Source organism: Oryctolagus cuniculus, chromosome 8, assembly GCF_964237555.1.
Source record: "Oryctolagus cuniculus chromosome 8, mOryCun1.1, whole genome shotgun sequence".
NCBI classification, from domain to species: Eukaryota; Metazoa; Chordata; class Mammalia; order Lagomorpha; family Leporidae; genus Oryctolagus; species Oryctolagus cuniculus.
The window spans coordinates 78,392,052-78,411,960 of NC_091439.1; the positions used below are offsets into that span (position 1 = coordinate 78,392,052).

The 19,909-nt window shown below is 42.4% G+C and overlaps 1 protein-coding gene across 1 annotated transcript; it reads left to right on the plus strand.

Moving 5' to 3' along the window:
• The first annotated feature begins 3,193 nt into the window (after positions 1-3,193).
• On the plus strand, positions 3,194-19,507 carry HSD17B13 (hydroxysteroid 17-beta dehydrogenase 13). The gene is made up of 7 exons (XM_002716970.5): positions 3,194-3,500; positions 6,303-6,410; positions 7,620-7,751; positions 9,489-9,595; positions 12,613-12,750; positions 15,597-15,713; positions 19,205-19,507. The coding sequence occupies exons 1-7, from the start codon at positions 3,291-3,293 to the stop codon at positions 19,293-19,295; spliced, it is 903 nt and encodes a 300-aa protein (XP_002717016.2). The 5' UTR covers positions 3,194-3,290; the 3' UTR covers positions 19,296-19,507.
• Positions 19,508-19,909: the final 402 nt, after the last annotated feature.

The following is a 19,909-nucleotide window of genomic DNA, read 5'->3' on the forward strand; positions in this document are numbered from 1 at the left end:
TTTAAAACCTATATATTTCAATTTTTTTGCACCAAAATACTTTTTAGTTCCATTACCTTTTTATTTTTTTATTTTATTTTATTTATTTTTTGACAGGCAGAGTGGACAGTGAGAGAGAGAGAGAGAGAGAGAAAGGTCTTCCTTTTGCCGTTGGTTCACCCTCCAATGGCCACCGCGGCCGGCGCACTGCGGCCAGCACACTGCACTGATCCGATGGCAGGAGCCAGGTACTTCTCCTGGTCTCCCATGGGGTGCAGGGCCCAAGCACTTGGGCCATCCTCCACTGCACTCCCTGGCCACAGCAGAGAGCTGGACTGGAAGAGGAACAACCGGGACAGAATCCGGTACCCCGACCGGGACTAGAACCTGGGGTGCCAGTGCCGCAGGCAGAGGATTAACCTATTGAGCCGCGGCGCCGGCCTATTAAATGTTATTCTTAACACACATAACATTGCACTTGGTACATAGTAAGTACTTAAGTCTTAGTGGAGTCTGAACTGGAGCACTCTTTATTGTTTTATTTATTTTCTGCTCACATGAGGCTAAGATTTAACCTCTCACCATGTCTTTATTTTATTTATTTATTTTTTTTGACAGGCAGAGTGGACAGTGAGAGAGAGACACAGAGAGAAAGGTCTTCCTTTTTGCCGTTGATTCACCCTCCAATGGCTGCCGCGGCTGGCACACTGCGGCCAGCACACCGCACTGATCCGATGGCAGGAGCCAGGTGCTTTTCCTGGTCTCCCATGGGGTGCAGGGCCCAAGCACTTGGGCCATCCTCCACTGCACTCCCTGGCCACAGCAGAGAGCTGGCCTGGAAGAGGGGCAATCGGGACAGAATCCGGCGCCCCGACTGGGACTAGAACCCTGTGTGCCGGCGCCGCAAGGTGGAGGATTAGCCTAGTGAGCCGTAGCGCCGGCCTAGTTCCATTACCTTTTAATTTAATTTTTACCTTTAAAATTCATTTCTTTCATCTTTTATTTCCATCTTTCACAAACTTTTTGAATTACCTTCATATAACTACTCCAGTAGGTACAGTAATCTACGTCCCACTGTAAATTGTAAAGTTACTTGTCAGAAGTTTATCAGTAGTATATGATTTCACATGGTTTTGGTCCTCTGGTCTGGACCACTCTGAGCAAGGTGAGTATTGAAGTACAGACATGCAACCCATAAACATTGCTTTGCTGAATGGCAACTGAGCTTGAGGTCTGATCTAAGCCACTTTCTGTTACTGTCCAACAGAAGTTGCAGCTCCAGAATCATATTTAACTGGGTTCCAATCCTTACTCCACCTCTTAGCAGTTATGAAACTTGCAGAGCTTTACCTAACTTCTCTATTCCTTGGGTTCCTCATCTGTACAGGGCAGGTTATAATGATACCTACCTCCAGTATATTTCCTGAAGATGAAATAATTTGGTCTGTGGAATACAGTATGTGCTTAATAAATTCAAACTGCTAGGGGCTGGCATTGTGGTGTAGTGGATAAAGCCTCTATCAGCAATGCCAGCATCCCCTATGGGTATTTTTGATTCTTGTCCAGCTGCTCCACTTCTGATTCAGCTCCCTGCAAACAGCCTGGGAAAAGCAGCAGAACATGGCCCAAGTGGGAGACCTGGGTGAAACTCCTGGCTTCTGGCTTTGGCCTGGCCCAGCCCCATCTGGGGAGTGAAACAGCTGATGGAAGGTCTCTATCTGTCTCTCCTTCTCTCTCTGTAACTTACTTTCAAATAAATACATCTTTTATAATAAATAAATAAATTCAAACCACTATTCATTTATATAACTACTAATTAAAAAGCCATTTCATATATATGCTCTCTCATTTCATATTTGTATGTGAATGTGTGAGGGAAGGGAGGGTATTTATTTTCATCTCTTTTTCCAGATAAGGAAATTTTAGCATAGAGAGGGTAAGTAGCATTGCCTGAGATCAGTCACACATACATAGCCTAGAGTTTGCTGTTTAAATCATTGCTATATGTGAAGTACTTTCCCATCATCTGCAACCCTCACTACCATCCATCTCTAGTACTTCGATTAGCACACACTTAAACCTGTATCCATTAAACAGTAAATTCTCATGCTATTTATTCCCAGGCTCCATTCACCACCCTTTTGCTTTCTGTGTCTATGTATGTGACTACGCTAGGTACCTCTGATAAATGGGAACATGCAACATTCATGCTTTTGTGTCTGGCTTATTTCACATTAACTTAATGTCTTTGAGGCTGATCCACTTTGTGCCATGAATCAGACTTTCCATATAAAAGGCTGAATGATATTTTACTCTGTGCATACAGTGTATTTTGTTTGTTCATCTATTGATGACATGGGTGTTAGGGCTGTTGGAACTTGCTATAGACTGAATGTGTGCTGTCAACATTCATAATGTTGAAATCCTAACCCCCAAGGGGGTATTGGGTTGATTAGAGCATGAAGTCTTGCCATGGGATTAACATCCTTGTAAAAGATAGCACTGAGAGTATCTTTTGTAAGGACATTATCTTTTACAAGCACATTCATGTAAGATTACAACACCAACACAACCGTCTATAATCCAGAAAGCCAGTGCACATCAAACATGTTATCGGCTGGTATCCTGACCTTGAACTTCACAGCCTCCAGACCTGTGAGATAAGCCCCCCAGGTGTGGTGTTTGTTACAGCAGCCAGAACTAAGAAGTTACACCATTTTTAAGGCTTGTGGCTGCTGGGCTATTGCTCTTTCCAATATGTTCACAAAGGCAACTGAATGCTCTGTTAACTATAAAATATCCCCCATCAAGAGGTTTTCAAGAAATGGGCATCACATGTAAAATGATTAGCAAGTAAGATGTTGCTGCTGAGCTTTCATGAATAAATAAATCAAATATCTAAGCTTGATTGATCCATATTTTAGGTTTCTTTTAGAATATCTATTCTTTCTTATCTGTCCTTAAAGTTTTTTGTTTTTTCACAGAAAGGTATCAATAGGCCATTAACGGCTGCAATATCTGTAGAATTAATTCTAGAGGTGAAATTTCATGCTGAAACATGGTACACGACTTCTTGGATAAGGAAGTCCAGAGCACATTCTCTGTGGTTCCCGTGACCTGTGCTAAGCTTGACTGGCACTTGGCATTGCTTCAAAGGAGTGTCAGACACATCAGACACGTGAACATAACCTGCCTTATCTCTGGCAGTCCCATTAATACCACACACACAGCTCTTCCCTGGAGCCCCGTGCAGAGGGTGTCTCTTTCCTGGGACTAGACAAGGACTGAGCCAGAGGAGGAGAGGCAGAGCCATGAACATCGTCTTGGACATCCTCCTGCTTGTGGTCATCATCATCTACTCCTACTTGGAGTCCTTGGTGAAGTTTTTCATTCCTCGAAGAAGAAAATCTGTGGCTGGGGAGATTGTTCTCATTACCGGAGCTGGGCATGGAATAGGCAGGCTGACTGCCTATGAATTTGCAAAAAGGAAAAGCAGACTGGTTCTATGGGATATTAATAAGGTAACGGCAACTCCTGCCAATCTTTAAAGTCACAGTGTTAGACATATTTTAAACATTTGACTTAGCATCTGCTTATCCTTATATTTTTCTTTTTCAAAATTTGATATTAGCTTTACATATGCATCAAGTTGGCTAGGTGATGAGAATGTAACTGAAAGCTAAGCAGGGATTTTTATGCCATGGTATACAGGTTGATAAAGACTCAGGGTCCTGGTTATTTCCAAGCTGCTTGAATTGGGCAGGTCACATAATTTGGCTCAGCCTCAGTTTTTTGTTTTTTGTTTTTTGTTTTTTTTTTTTTAAGGTTTAATGGTTTGAAAGGCACAGTCTCTCTCATACACACACACACACACACACACACAGCTTTTATCTGCTGATTCAACCCCAATGGCCACGACAGCCAGGGCTGTGTATGGTCAAAACTAGGAGATAGAAGTTCAATCTGATATCCTATACAGGTGACAGGGACTCAATTATATCAGCTGTCACTGCTGCCTCCCAGGTGCACATTAGCAGAAAGCTGGAATTGGGGATGGGCTGGGAGTTCATCCCAGGCACTCTGATATGGAATGTGGGTGTCCCAACCAGCAGCTTAACCACTAAGCCAAGCACTTAGCTAAGGTACCGGCTGGGAGGCAGCAGGTTATGGCTTAAGTGGATGGGTCCTGCCACCTACATGTGAGACTGGACTGTCCCTGACTCCCTTGAATGTGGGCAGTGAATCAGGGGAAGGAATCATTAGGACAATTTTATGTTAGGAAAGAGGTCTTATGCTAAAAGGAAGTTGCTTTGTCCCCCTGTCCTACAATTGTGTGTAAGGTTGGTACACAAACCTTGCCCATTTTCACTTCATGCACATGAAGAGTAAACTATTATAGTCCCTGAAGCAGAGACATACTCTCCCTATGAAAAGTTTTCTCAAATAATGATCATTTTTCCTCTTATTCCTCTTCCCTCCTAGAGGGACAAATTGGCAAAATGTGGCAGCTCACAGCAGACCGTTTTAAATCGCCAGAAGCTTCAAAGTGGTACCTGTTTATGTCTTTGCTGCTCAGCAAATATACATGTAGATGACTGAGTTTTCCTTTCTTTCCGTGATCAAATATCTCCTTCCATAGCACCATAAAGAACAACATCTTTCAGGAGCCGGCGCCATGGTTCACTTGGTTAATCCTCCGCCTGTGGCGCTGGCATCCCATATGGGCACCAGGTTCTATCCCAGTTGTTCCTCTTCCAATCCAGCTCTCTGCTGTGGCCTGGGAAGGCAGTGGAGGATGGCCCAAGTGCTTGAGCCCTGCACCTGCATGGGAGACCAGGAGGAAGCACCTGGCTCCTGGCTTCGGATCAGCGCAGTGCTGGTCGTGGCGGCCATTTCGGGGGTGAACCAACGGAAGGAAGACCTTTCTCTCTGTTTTTCTCTCTCTCACTGTCTAACTCTGCCTGTCAAATAAAAAAAAGAAGAAGAAGAACAACAACAACAACAACAACAACATCTTTCAAGAATCTTCTTCAAGCCTACAAAAGTAGCTGAGTGTAGAGAAACTCTGTAGTGGAGAAGAACCCCAAACCAAGACGATAAACTGGAAAAACATGAGGGCTTTTGTTGTTGTTTTGCCTTGATGCCAACACAAGGGACCTCAAAAAGTTTGTGGGAAATAGGATTAAAAGACAAGCTTATTTTGGTGCAAAATGTTTGAAATCCATGCATAAGAAGTGTCTTCAAAAAATTCATAAAAAACACTGCATGGATTTCAAAAAAAATTTTGCACTGAGATAAGTAAATATTAGCTTTTGATTTCATTTCCCACAGACTTTTTTGATGTACCCTCTGTAGCCAAAGATGTAGGATTTAGGCAAACAGGGTACACTGGAACACCAGCAGAGAATCTGTACCAGTTTCTAAGTGCATGATCTTTTGAGCTTGTTTTGTTCCAGAAAGCTTCCCTTGCAACATCGTGCTCAGAAGAAGCCAGACCACCACAGACAAGGAACTGATAGAGGCTGCGAGAAACTAATTTGAGTCAGATTTTTGAAAATATAATGTACTGGGATGTATACTGCGAGCAGGAAGGCCCCTCTGCCACATTTTCTATGTACTAGGAACCCCCTTAACTCTTGCTATAAAAGCCCTAGCAAACTTCTTCTCAAGGAGACCATTTCTTTTCAGGAACTGTACCTCCTTACTCCTTTCTTTACTTGTTACTGGTAAACAAAGCTTTCCTCTGCACAGCTTCCTCTTAAGACGGATCATTTGACAATACCCCAAGAGAAGAGATCCCTTGTGTTGGCTAACACCTGTGAGCACTCCAGGACAGAAAAGCCAGGCACAATCTCCTTGCAGGTTGGACAAGGAGCCTCTTGGAAGAAATTTTCTTACAAATAAAGGGGCATTTTGGACATGAGCTGTATTTTTTGTAATCATTTCAAACATATTTGCTCTTCTTTTTAAACTAAAGGTTTACTTATTTAATTGAAAGGCAGAGTTACAGAGAGAGAGAGAGAGAGAGAGAGAGAGAGAGAGAATCTTCCATCTGCTGCTTCACTCTCCAGGTGGCTGCAAGGGCTGGGGCTGGGCCAGGCCTCCTACATGAGGGCAGGGGCTATCTTCTGCCTTCCCAGGTGCATTAGCAGGGAACTGGATCAGAAGTGGAGCAGTTGGGACTCCAACCAGCACCCATATGGGATGCCTGCATCACTGGCGATGGTTTAACAACACTGACCCCTGGACATGAATTGTAACTTTTCATGAATTTTAAATGCTTTCTCCTTCAATCTTTCGGAATTTGTTTTTTCCAATTACAGCAAGGTGTTGAGGAAACCGCAGCTCAGTGCCGAAAACTTGGGGTCACCGTGCATGCATTTGTGGTGGACTGCAGTAACAGAGAAGAGATTTACAGTTCCATAAGCCAGGTGAGACTGCGCATCCCAAATCTTCACAGATTTTATATCCACCACCACACATGGAAAATACAAAAGTTCTTTAGGACTGCCTGAGTCAAATTAGATTTTAGGTGCTGCTAAATGAAGTGGGTATGTGGCCAAGGAAGGAAATAGACTCAGCTCTGCCCATCACTGTTCTTTCATATAATCTGCCCATTTCATTCTTTTTTTTATTTTAAAGATTTTATTTATTTATTTGAGAGGCAAAGTTACAGAGAGAAGGAAAGACAGAGAGGTCTTCCAGCTGCTGATTCACTCCCTAAATGGCCGTAACAGCTGTAGCTGGGCCGATTTGAAGCCAGGAGCTTCCTCTGGGTCTCTCATGTGAGTGCAGTGGCCAAAGCACTTGGGCCATCTTCTGCTGCTTTCCCAGGCCATAAGCAGTGAGCTGGATCAGAGGAGGAGCAGCCGGGATATGAACCAGTGCCCATATGAGATGGTGGCACAGTGCCGTCCTCACCCCATCTCCCTGCCCCCTCCATTTCATTCTAATTCGAACTTTGAGCCCTGGTTCAGTATGACTGACAAAGGATTTATTAGCAGGGGAAATCATTCACTTTCTACCTTCCCTTTAGTCCGGTTACTTTTGCAGCAATTCCCTATTTTTTTTCACTTAAATATTTCTTTTGTGAAGTTTTATATATTTTGGTGTTAATCTAATCTTCTGTGGGAAGTACAATATTTATCATTGTTATAGCAATATTCTACAAGTAAATACTAAGTACAATGATCCAAAGACTCCTATAAGCCATCACATTCCTTAACTGAATCCCTACAATAACTTTATTAATATCATTTTACAGATGAGTAAATTAAGGCTCAATGAAGTTAAGCTGGATGAAGGTCATTATAGCTAGTACATAGTAGATTACTCGACTAACACTTAAGAAATATTTGATCAGAATTTTTATATCAGTTGGTCAATGTAAGTGTTTTCACTTTATTGATATGCCTTCAAAATCCATGATGTACTAGGTACTGAAATGTAGATGTTAAATTAAAAAAAATAAGCCATCTTTATGACAGTTTTTCCTTGGCAATCACTGAGATAGAAGCTCTTTCCTGCTTGGCCCCTGAGAGATCTTGCTTAATAAAGAATATAATGCCTGGGTGATAGCAGCCTCAAAACTTTCAGTTTGTGTAACACACCCAGTCAATGTGTTCTTTGCATTTTAAAAGGTAAAGAAAGAAGTAGGTGATATAACCATCGTGGTGAATAATGCTGGGGCAATATATCCAGCCGATCTTCTTAGTACCAAGGACGAAGAGATTACCAAAACGTTCGAAGTCAACATCCTAGGACATTTTTGGGTGAGTGTGAGTCAGACACATTTCTGATTTCTGCATGTCTGACACCTCTTAAGACACAGGAAGTTCATAATAGAACTTATATATTTTTTGGTGGGAAACTGGCCAGATGTCAGCCTTAAATCAAGACTCATCAAGTTTGAGTCAAAGAGCCATGGAGTCCCTGTCAGAAGGCCACACAGTTCAAGAGGACTCAACACACCAGAGTGCAAGCCACTTGGTCTAATTCTTCACCAGGATCTACCTCAAAGCCTGGTTATGTTCCAGGTTGGCAACAAATATTTGCAGAGGCTCTTGTTATGGGTTGTGGACATCTTTTCAAAGCTTTAGAGGAAATATGTACAATGTGCATTCACTGGTGACTTCACGCCAAAGGACATCAGAAGTAACTACTCAGGTGTGTGGGGGAGTTGATGGGACTCTGAGACAAGTTCTAGATGCTGGAACTTAGAGGGCTATACAGACCTCTTTGTAATTGGTTACTTTTGTGGGGGGCAGAAATATACATTTCAAAAGCCTTTTACAGAGCATTTAAAAATGATTTATTTATTTGAAATGTAGAGTTACAGAGAGAGAGAGGTAGACAGAAAGATCTTCCATCCGCTGGTTCACTCCCCAAATGACCTCAATGGTCAGGGCTTAGTTAGCCAAATCCAGGAGGCTAGAACTCCATCTGGGTCTCTCACATGGATACAGAGGCCCAAGCTTCTGGGCCATCCCACTGCTGCTTTCCCATGTGCATTAGCAGGGAGCTGGCTGGGAAGTGGAGTAGCTGGGACTTGAACAAGTGTTCATATGGGATACTGGCATTGCAGGCAGTAGCTTAATCCACTGAGCCAAAATGCCAGCTCCTTATAACATTTATTCAAATGCCTCAAAATTGCATAAAACTTAAGGAAAATCTGGATTCTGGAAAAGGGAAGAGAAAAAGAAATGTGTCCTATTACCTTACCTTGCTCCTTACACATGATAATTTGAATTAGTTATCATAGTCACAAACATGTAGAGACCTCATATATTAGTGACTATGCTTTGGAATCACTTACTGATTTAAAGCAACACTAAATGTGTGTTATCCTGTGAGTCTCTGTGAGTCAGGATTTTGGAGATTGCTTGGGTTGACCATTCTGGATCTATGATTTTATATTGGATCTATAGCATGGGTCCATAAAAGTCTCATAAAATATGATTTATATTTCTCACAAAATAGGAAAGAAAAAGACTTTTTATCTCCTGTGACACAACATGTAACCCATGATATTAACAATAGGGAGATACCAAGTGTACCTGCGAGGATAATTGTTGTGGGTTAGTGTCAAAGTCTTAGCTTATTCCAAGATTCTGTCACAAGATTTCAGATCTTCTAATTACAATGATGAAGCCTCAACCCAAGTATATATCAGATAATCATAGGGGATTCTTTCAGTTCTGAAAATTCTGAATTTCTCCCTTAATAATATTGTTTTTAGGACATATTCAAAAGAGAAGGAAGGAGGAGGACTAAGATGGGTTCATGGCATGCAGCAAACACTGCACAGTGAACAATGCCCCTGAAACCAAACTTTTATCTTTTTATTTCTATCATTTGTATATTTGTATAGAAGTATTCGGGAGATGTTTGCAAGTATTTCATTTTATTGTGAAATTCTCTCAACCATCATTCTGTCTTAATAAAGTTATCTCAGGTGGAAATCTAATGCCTGTGTCAATGTTTCTCTTCTTTCTGCAATGATCTTTCAGATCACAAAAGCACTTCTTCCATCAATGATGAAGAGAAACCATGGCCACATTGTCACAGTGGCATCAGTGTGTGGCCATGGAGTGATTCCTTATCTCATTCCTTATTGGTAAGCCTTGCCAGAAATACTATGTATTTTTGTACTTATTTGGGATTGTTAGACTTCAGAAGCAAAAATAACAGTAATTTGGCTTTATGGAATATTTATAACAGTTGGAATACATTTTTTAAAAGCTTTATTATTTATTTGGAAGTCAGAGTTACACAGAGAGAGGCAGAGAGAGAGAAAAAGAGGTCTTCCATCCACTGGTTCACTCCCCAAATGGCCACAATGGCTGGAGCTGGGCTGATCCGAAGCCAGGAACCAGGAGCTTCTTCCAGGTCTCCTGCATGGGTGCAGGGGCCAAAGGACTTGGGCCATCTTCTACTGCTTTCCCAGGCCATAGCAGAGAGTTGGATCAGAAGTGGAGTAGCCAGGACTCAAACCGGTGTCCATATGGGATGCCTGCACTGCAGGCGGTGGCTTTACCTCCTACGCCACAGTGCCGGATCCTAGAATACATTTTCAAAAATGACTTCTCCTAAAACAAGGATGTTGAATCCCATTAAGTTTCAAATAGTTTTATATTTCTGAAAATTCTTCTATAGAGCAATGAAACAAAACAGTAATGCCGAATGTATTTCTATTGTAACCTGGAATGAGTGAATGTTGACAAAAGAAATAGGAATAGGAGAGGGGTAGGATGACGGGAGGGAGTATAGGTGGAACGGTGGGTACAGTGGGAAGAATTGCTATGTTCCTGAAGTTGTCCTTATGAAATTCCTGAAGTTTGTCTTCCTTAAACAAAAGGTTTTGGGATGGGAGGACGAGAAACAGGAAGCCCACAGAAGCAAAATACAGAGAAGTTAAAAAGAACACACAGCTGCATCATGGTCTGGGTACCTAAGATAAGCCAATTAGAGTGGGCCCTGGGATCCAAACATTTTCCAGCATATGCATGCCATGAAAGTCTGTGTGCATGTATGTGTGTGTGTGTGCTTGTGTGTGCTTGTTTGTGTGCGAGAGAGAGAGAGAGACAGAGAGAGAGAGAATAAAGCCTCTACTGGGTTAAAAGATACGAATACTAGAGATGGTAGGCCCTAAGGATATACTATTTGCAAAATATCCTTTCTTTGGAAACTCTTCTAATGGTATCTCATTTCCTTATTTCTGCTTTGTGTCAACCTCATAGCAAACACTTGAGCATCAGTGGGTGGGCAGTTAGTTGGTTTGTTATTGACTTGTATACATATGTTCAAGGTTAAATTTAGTCATGGGGCACTCTTGCTGCTGAATGCAGTCACAAATGCAGTTAAATCTCACTGTGGGTCAGGGTGTGAAACACCTGTTTAAAGTTGCCTCTATCATCTTTTTTTTTTTTTCTTTTTGACAGGCAGAGTGGACAGTGAGAGAGAGAGAGACAGAGAGAAAGGTCTTCCTTTGCCGTTGGTTCACCCTCCAATGGCCGCCGTGGCCGGCACGCTGCAGCCATTGCACTATGCTGATCCGAAGCCAGGAGCCAGGTGCTTATCCTGGTCTCCCATGGGGTGCAGGGCCCATGGACTTGGGCCATCCTCCGCTGCACTCCCTGGCCATAGCAGAGAGCTGGCCTGGAAGAGGGGCAACCGGGACAGAATCCGGTGCCCCAACCGGGACTAGAACCCGGTGTGCAGGCGCGGCAAGGTGGAGGATTAGCCTATTGAGCCGCAGCGCTGGCTAAGTTGCCTCTATCATCTAACAACACAAATGGGAATTTCACAGATTAAACACTTGCTATTTTCCTAACATTTAGAAATGTGAGAAACCCAATGTGTAATCCCCCTTTTTTTCCCCCCTTCTCCTTTAAGGACACAGTTAGACTAACTTATTGTTCTTACTGTCACTTGGGTCAAAAATACAACTTATATAGAGCCCTAAAGTTACTATGTGTGTGCTATTTTATTTAATCCACAAGGCAGCCTGTATTTTATTATCTGCATTTTAAAGATCAGAAAAATAAGAAGGTAAGTTGTGTGCTGAAGTTTGCACACACACACACACACACACACACCCATACACCCATAGTCACTCTGTCTGCGTTTAAATCCGTATGATGAGATTTAGGAGCCAGATGAACCACCAGTGTTAGGAGAGAAACTGTCAACTCAGTAATGAAGAGAGAGAGAAGAAAAACTAGCTTTATAATATTTCAAATATATTTTTCCTTATTCCTATCTTTAAAAAATAAAAACAGCATTAAAAAACTGGTTAGAAAACTGTTTGAAGATTGACAGTACAATATTATGTGTAAGGTGAGACAGGGAGCATTAAGCCAGCCAATAAAGTCATTATTGTTCTTTTGTTATCATTGCTATTTTAAAAACTTGGTATGTTTAGAATTCTCTTCAGTCATAGAATAGGAATGACCATTTATCCTCTCAGAAAAACCACTAGTCTGGGGTGACTGTTTGGCACAGATGCTAAGATGCTGTCTAGGATACCTGAATCCTATATTGGGGTGTCTGGGTTTGAGTCCTGGCTCTACTTTTGAGTCCAGCTTCCTGATAATGGGCATTCTGGGTGACAGCAGGTGATGGCTCAAGTATGCAGGTTCCTACTACCTATTTGAAGGACCTGGATAGAATTCTGAGCTCCTGGCTATGGACTCACCCCACTCTCACTGTTGTAGGCATCAGGGAATGAACCAGTAGATGGGAGATTTGCTTTCTCTCTCTCTCTCTCTCTCTCTCTCTCTCATTCATTCATTCTCTCTCACTCTCTCCCACACACACACACCATGTCTCCCATTCAAATAAAGAAAAAATTTTCTGGCCGTTATAGTCATCTGGAGAGTGAACCAGTGGATGGAAGACCTCTCTCTCTCTCTCTCTCTCTTTCTCTCTCTCTCTCTCTTTCCCTCCCCCCGCCTCTGTAACTATGACTTTCAAGTAAAATAAATAAATCTTAAAAAAGAAAAGGGAAATCACAAGTCGATAATTTGGGGGTCTTACTTTCTTTCAAACCAAACAATGCAGCCTTCACAGAAGGCTGAGGACTGGGTTCCAGCAGTTTCTTAGCTAATCATGCTTCATACAATTCTCTTACAGTTCCAGCAAATTTGCTGCTGTTGGCTTTCACAGAGCTCTGACATCAGAACTTGAAACCTTGGGAAAAACTGGAATCAAAACATCATGTCTCTGTCCAGTTTTTGTGAATACGGGCTTCACCAAAAACCCAAGCACGAGGTGAGGTCAAAATTAAATTATGGTGCGAATGTGATGTAAGAAATTGCTGTGAAAACCATATGAAAAAATTGTAGGTGGGGCAACTGACTGAACAGAAAAAAAGGGGAAAAAAAGATCCTTGTTCTTGTGCTTGTGTTGGCTTTATGTTGTCACTTGGAAACCAAATGAAAGGGGAAAAACACATTAGGGACTGGCGAGAGCAATCTGCTGCTGAGGAGCTAGGCAACTGGTTACTTATTTTTCCTGGGAAAAGTTCGCACACACTCAGATGCCAAAAGTGAGTGGGCATGTCATGAGGTGGGCTGAAGAACAACCAGCAGCTTCCATGCTGACAGCCACGCCCCCAAGATGAATGGTGTCTAAGATCTGCCCCCCCCCCCCCAGCAGTAGTTCATCCTCCTTAGAGTTTAAGGAAAGGTGAGGGTAGACGCCCCTTTAAATCTTCCACAGCACTGGCCACAGTGCTAACGTACAGTAGTCTACATTTTGCACACTTGCCTGATCCTCAGAATCACTACTTAGGCTTCCATGAAGAGCAAATGTTCAGAGGTGCTTCCTTTTCCAAAACATACCAGGTGAGTCCAGAGGCAAGTTTGGAAAACATTAATATGCTAAATATAACCACGTGCCTTTGGTCATTGCTACCACTCTGTCCTCTAAAAAGGCAAATGTTTCTACAAGCAGCAGTAAATTGAGCCCCTTGCTCCTTAGTCAGGGTGAATTTCTGCAAGAACTTGGTCTCTGATGAGAGTGGCCTTGAGAGAAGAGAGGAGACACTGGTCCTGAAAGAGGAAGAGAAAAGCAGAAATGAGGGGACAAGGGCCCTAAAATTCAGCAATCTGCCTCACAAATGAGCGTCAGTCCTAGTATATGCCATGCTGCAAGATTCCAAGGGACACTAACCTCGCCAATCAGAAAACAATTTGTGGGGCCAGCGCTATGGCACAGTAGGTAAAGGCACCCACTCCTGAGGTATCAGCATCCCACATGGGTGAGGGTTTGAGTCCCGGCCACTCCACTTCTGATCCTGCTCCCTGCTGATGGCCTGGGAAGGCAGCAAACGATGACCCAAGTGCTTGGGCCTCTGTGCCCACACCGGTGACCTGGAGGAAGCTCCTGCCTCCAGGCTTCAGATTGGTCCAGCTCCAGCCATTGCAGCCATTTGGAGAACGAACCAGCAGATGGGAGAACCTGCTCTCTCTCTCTCTCTCTCTCCCCTCTTTCTTCCCTCCCTCAAAAAGAAAACAACAAATAAAAAAGAAACCAATTTGTGACTAGGAGATATATTTGTTAAAAGAACTAACAAATTCTCTTCTGAGCTCAGCCTCCTCTGAGACTATTGATTCAAACTCTGAGTTATCTGTGATGTCCCTGCAGCCAGGGTCACCTCCCCACCCCCAGGCACACACCCTACGCCTGGAGTCCTTAATGGTATCGAACAATAACGTAGGATATGGTATTTAAGTAAATGCTGTGGTACCATTACAACACCATGTCATCATCTTAAGATAGAAAATTGGTCTCCTCCAAAAATCCGCTGGGTAAGATTCAGGCTTGGCTTCGTGCATAAGGAGCTTTGCCAAGAGGACCCTGCCCCTGGTGGGGAAGGTACAACAGGAGAGGGGGGTAAGGATAAAGAGTGTGTGTCTGGAGGCATCCTGAGGAATAGACAGATTCAGACACTGTTGAAGATTTGGAGTTAGTTTCTGGATTCTGAATTTCCTCATCAGGGCCTAAGGCATTGAAATGCTAATGTCATGCTTGGCCCGGGGACTGGGTTCATGGGTCCAGGCAGGTGGAATCAGGAACAGAAGAGGTAGGACCAATAATTGAGAAAAGAGATGATTTGTAGCACTCTTGGCTGGCTTTCTGGTCAACACCGTCAGCACCTCAATCACCTAGCAATCTGCAGTAAACTACAGCATATCTCAGGCTCTGGTGACTTCACTTGTCTAACCACTGACTGTTTAGCCATGCCTAATTATATTAACTTTGATTCAGCTTAAATCCTTCACTGGATAAATTCAAGTGCTAGTTTTCTGTCACGATCTTGCACCAGTGGGCAGTTCTACACTGGGCTTGTGGTTACAACTATTTCTCCAGCACACAGGCACACGATCTTCAGTATGAGGAAGGGCACACCTCCAGTTGTAATAATAGACTGTGCCTATCTGCAGTTCTCATTCAACTGCAAGATACGCAAGTCAGAGGTGAATCTCAAAAACGAAATACCCTCAAAACAATCCAGCTTTATGGAATACTACCATAAGAAAGAAAGGATCCTTAGCTATAGAATATTCTCCTTATATCCAACAGATCTCAAGATGCCAAATGTCTCCTTCCTGTCCTCTGATTAATCCTGCTCACTCTTCATTCTTGCCTGATGCCTCCACTCCTTACCATCTAATGCCACTCCACCATCCTCACTGAATGACCTAAGAAACACTCATGATAACAAAACATCCACATGGGATGTGAGGAATGGGGGAAGGTGGCATTTGTCCAGCAAATTCTGGAACAACTTAAATCCAAAATTTTCAAAAGCAGAGCCAGAAATCAATCTTCCATCTGCTGGTTTACTACCCAAATGCCCACAACAGCTTGGGCTGAGCCTAGGATTCAACCTGGGTCTTCTACAGAGGTAGCAGGAACCCAAGTATTTTAGCAATTACCTGCTGCCTTCCAGGGTAGGCATTAGCAGCTGAGACTTGAACCCTAACACTGTGATATGCAGCCCACTCCTAAATTGTAATTCTAAATTTGGTAAAAGATGGGTTATTTTCCCACCTTTATTAAGAAAATTTTAAAAATTAAATAAAGATAAACTTTTTTCTTTTTAATCACAGATTATGGCCTGTTTTGGAGACAGATGTAGTTGCAAGAAGTCTAATAGATGGAGTACTTACCAATAAGAAAATGATTTTTGTCCCATCATATATCAATATCTCACTAATTCTGGAAAAGTAAGTATAGCACTGAACACTTAAAGTACTAAAACACCTACAGAGCTGTTGCTATATGGAGAGTGTCAGTTTTAAAATTTGCCATGAAAATTGCATTTCTGGGGACAACAGTTACATACTCTGTGTTATTATCTTATTTTTTCAAAAAAAAATTACTCATTTTCTATAGTACATCTACCGTGTTTGCCCAGTCTTTGCTCAAGATTATGCTAATGGGAGGAAAGACCATATAAAAAGAACACAATGTAATGAAATAGTTAATAATAAAGGCTCTTTTTTAGCTGCACCATTAAATATAGATTAGAGGTTTTTGGAAAAACCCAGCTAGTCTTACCCTGGGCAGAGGTTGTCTAGTTGGTCTAGAATCTAGTAAGTTTCCAGAAAGTTTACCTTTGCCTAGGTGATAAGTTCCTTATGTAATTGCAATATAGAATACATAGCTGTTTATATAACAGTCTTTATTGGGAAAAGTGAGATTTCAGAAAATATCAATGTCCTGCCAGTTTAAGGGTACATTGTAGAGCTGAACTTCGAGTTACTGCGCAAGATTATTTTTTTCATGCTGTCATTTGTAATATGTTTTTGTGAGAATCCTTGGGATTAAAGTTTTGGTTAAAAAAAAGGCTCTTTTTAAAAAGTCTTCTGGAATTTTGATTGGGATTGCACTGAATCCATGGATCAACTTGGAAAATTTTGATACAGTAACAATATTAACTCTTCAATCCAATAACACAGTATGTCTTTCTTTTTTATCTTTAAAAATTTTAAGCAATATTTTATAGTTTTTTGATGTTCAAGTCGTCTTGCATGTCTTTAGTCAGATTTATCCCAAAGTATTTTATGGTTTTGATGCTATTGAAAATGTCATTAAGGATTAGGTCCCATGAATGAATGTACTGCTTTTTCAATTTGAAATGATCTAGTTTGTTCTGAGTAGCAGTCTTTGCTTAGAAATCTACTTTTGTGTGAAATTAACAGTCACTGTAGCTTCTTTAGATTGTTATCTTAGTATATCTGGTTCCATCTTTGTATTTTTAACCTTTTTCCTTAATAGTGTATTGTAGTATGTTTCTTAAAGGCAGTATATAGTTGAACCTTGTTTTTTCTGTGTTTTTTTTTTTAATTCGAATTTGATAATCTCTGCCTTTCAATTGGTGTGGTTAGACCATGCACTTTAATATGAGTATGTACGTCAGTATATTTTAAAGATCATCTTGTTTTTCATTTGTTCCTGTCTGTTCTTTCTTCCTTTTTCTGCTTTCTGTGGGTTAACTATTTTCATGTTTTCATTTGATTTCCTTTGTTGGCACATCAACTGTTACTTTAGGATTCATGATGCGCATCTTTATGTCACCACTGTCTACTTTCCTATGCTATTATACCACTTCATGCATAATCCAGGAACCTAAGAGCACTTCCATTCTCCCCTCCCAGGCCTTTTGCTGTTGTTGTCATTGATTTTATTTTCTTATGTTATAAACTCCACATTCTAGCTACTCTTTTTAAAAGGCTCCCACAAGCTCTCTTCTTAGCCTTGTCCTTCCGCCATCCCAGCTGTCCCCTGCCCCTTTGGGCGTGCCCCCATCTTCCAGCACTCCATCCCCAAGAGAGAGAAGAAAGTCCTGCATTAGTGAACAGTATTGAATGATTTTCCACATGACTTTGCAGAGCATGTCACTTCTGCCCCCTGTAGTCACTGCTGCTCTCTCCTTTTCATCTGGCCTCTCACGTCCTGCCCATCACAGTCAGTCATCGTTTTGAAATGTTCCTCCTCTCAGCTGAACAGTAACTCCTCAAATGCAGTAGCTATGTTTAAGTGCTTTGGTTAACCTTGTGTAGACTGTGTGCTACATGTTCAGTAAATACTTGAGGAGAGGTGGAGTGATGACGGAGCGGGTTCTGGTGGTGTCGCTTTGTGAGCTCTTAGCATCAGGATGGATCATTTCAGCAGTGAGCTCAGAGCTTCAGCTTTAGATTATTACTGATAGATGACCTCATGTATGATTTGCTCATACAAATTGACAGGGTGAGAAGAGTGGATATATGTCAGTGTTTTCCATATATTTGCATTTATTTTGACACATACATGGGGCGGTGATGAGACATAATTTAGGTTAAGCTGTTGCCTGCAATGCAAGCATCCCATGTCGGTGAAGATTCAAGCCCTGGTTGCTCCTATTCTGATCCAACTGCCTGTTAATGTGCCTGAGATAGCAGTGAAAGATGGTGCAAGTCCTTGGGCCCCTGCACCCACGTGGGAGACCAGATAAAGCTTCTGGCTCCTGGCTTTGGCCTGACTGAAGGTAAAGTCATATATAGAGAGAAAAAAGGAGAGACAGGAGAGAGAAAAGAGAGAGAGAGAGAGAGAGAGAGAGAGAGAGATCGGTCTTCCATCTGCTGGTTCACTCACCAGATGGCCGCAACGGCCACAGCTGGGTCAGGCCAAAGCCAGAAGCCAGGAACGCCATCCGGGTCTCCCATGTGGGTGGTAGGGGCCCAAGCACTTGGGCCATCTTCCTCTGCTTTTCCCCAGGCCATTAGCAAGGAGCTAGACCAGAAGTGGAGCAGCCAGGACTCGAACCAGCCCCAACATGGGATGCTGGCGCTGTGGGCAGTGGCTTAACTGCTATACAACACTGGCCCCATGAAAGAAATCTTTAAAAAAATAAAATAAAAAAAGACCTACATACAAGAGAGGAAGTTGGAGGCCAACGCCGCGGCTCACTAGGCTAATCCTCCGCCTGTGGCGCCGGCACCCCGGGTTTCTAGTCCCGGTCAGGGCACCGGATTCTGTCCCGGTTGCTCTTCTTCCAGTCCAGCTCTCTGCTGTGGCCCGGGAGTGCAGTGGAGGATGGCCCAAGTGCTTGGGCCCTGCACCCACGTGGGAGACCAGGAGAAGCACCTGGCTCCTGGCTTCGGATCGGCGCAGCGCGCCAGCCGTAGCGGCCATTTGGGGGGTGAACCAACGGAAAAAGAAGACCTTTCTGTCTCTCCACTGTCTAACTCTGCCTGTCAAAAAAAAAAAAAAAAAAGGAGAAGGTGTATGTTCTAGCAGTTCAGAGTACCTGGGGTTGATGCCCATCTCTGGTTCCTGGCCCCAGCTTCTGGCCAATGCAGATTCTTCGAGGCAGCAATGATGATTCAAATAATTTGATCCTTACCACCCACGTAGGAGGCCAGAATTGAGTTCCTGGCTCCCAGATTCCGTCCCAGGCCAAACCCCAGCCTCTGCGGGAATTTGGGGAGTAAATCAGTATATGGGCGCTATCTCTATCATTTGTCTTCATTTTCAGTTTAACGAGATGTGATAGAGAGGGGAGAGAGAAAAGACAGGGGCGGTGCAGGAATGGAGGAGGGAGAGAGGCAGGCAAAGGAAGAATGGAGGAAAATTAAATGCAAGCCAGATAACAGAGCATTTTAACTGACAACCATAAAGGACTCTTGTACCAAGGATTTTAAATTGAGAAGTGTTCATCTCGTCTTTTCTACAGGTTTCTTCCTGAACGTGTCTTGGCAGCTATCAGTCGTATACAGAACATTCAATTTGAAGCAGTGGTTGGCCACAAAATGAAAACAAAATGAAGTGTGCTACAGACGTGCACACGATAATGATGTGAAGCTACGTTTAGAAGCTAAGGGCTTCAAAGCTTTCATTCACCTTTTTTCAGCACTGTCAATTCTTAAAGCACCAGTTTGGCACTAGTAGCAATCAAATAAGCAAGATTAAATTCTTGTCTTTTTATTTCTCAAAACTGGAGATTTATGAGAAATAAATTTATATCATTTATACATAATTCCTAATGCAGTCTGTGGTACTTTTGTGGCAGCAAAATGAACTAAGTGTCTGAGTCACATGGAAAGTTAAATGAATGTGCTTTTGTATTTATGTTTGCAAAGTTGAGGAAATGCGTTATAAAATAAATCACCACATATAGAATTGCTAAGTGGGAGAGTAAGAGCATTAAAATTTTGGACAAGACACTCCCAAAATATCTCCCTCAAAATCTTTGTGATGATACTCTGATAGTGAGTTTCGATATTGCTCTGAGTTTTTTTCTCTGTGGGAAAATTAAATTTTTGTCTTGCTCATTGGCATTTAAGTTGGAAAGGAATACTTTTTCCCTCATATCTTTCCCATGGTATTCAGTATTTCTCACAGCACAATGGTAAATAATGAGGCCATTTTATTTACCTAA

Coding starts and splice junctions, on each gene's coding strand:
- HSD17B13 (XM_002716970.5), top strand. CDS start 3,291: ATGAACATCGTCTTGGACATCCTCCTGCTTGTGGTCATCATCATCTAC. Junction 9,596..12,612: donor CCTTATCTCATTCCTTATTG/GTAAGCCTTGCC, acceptor ATTCTCTTACAG/TTCCAGCAAATTTGCTGCTG. Junction 12,751..15,596: donor ACCAAAAACCCAAGCACGAG/GTGAGGTCAAAA, acceptor TTTTAATCACAG/ATTATGGCCTGTTTTGGAGA.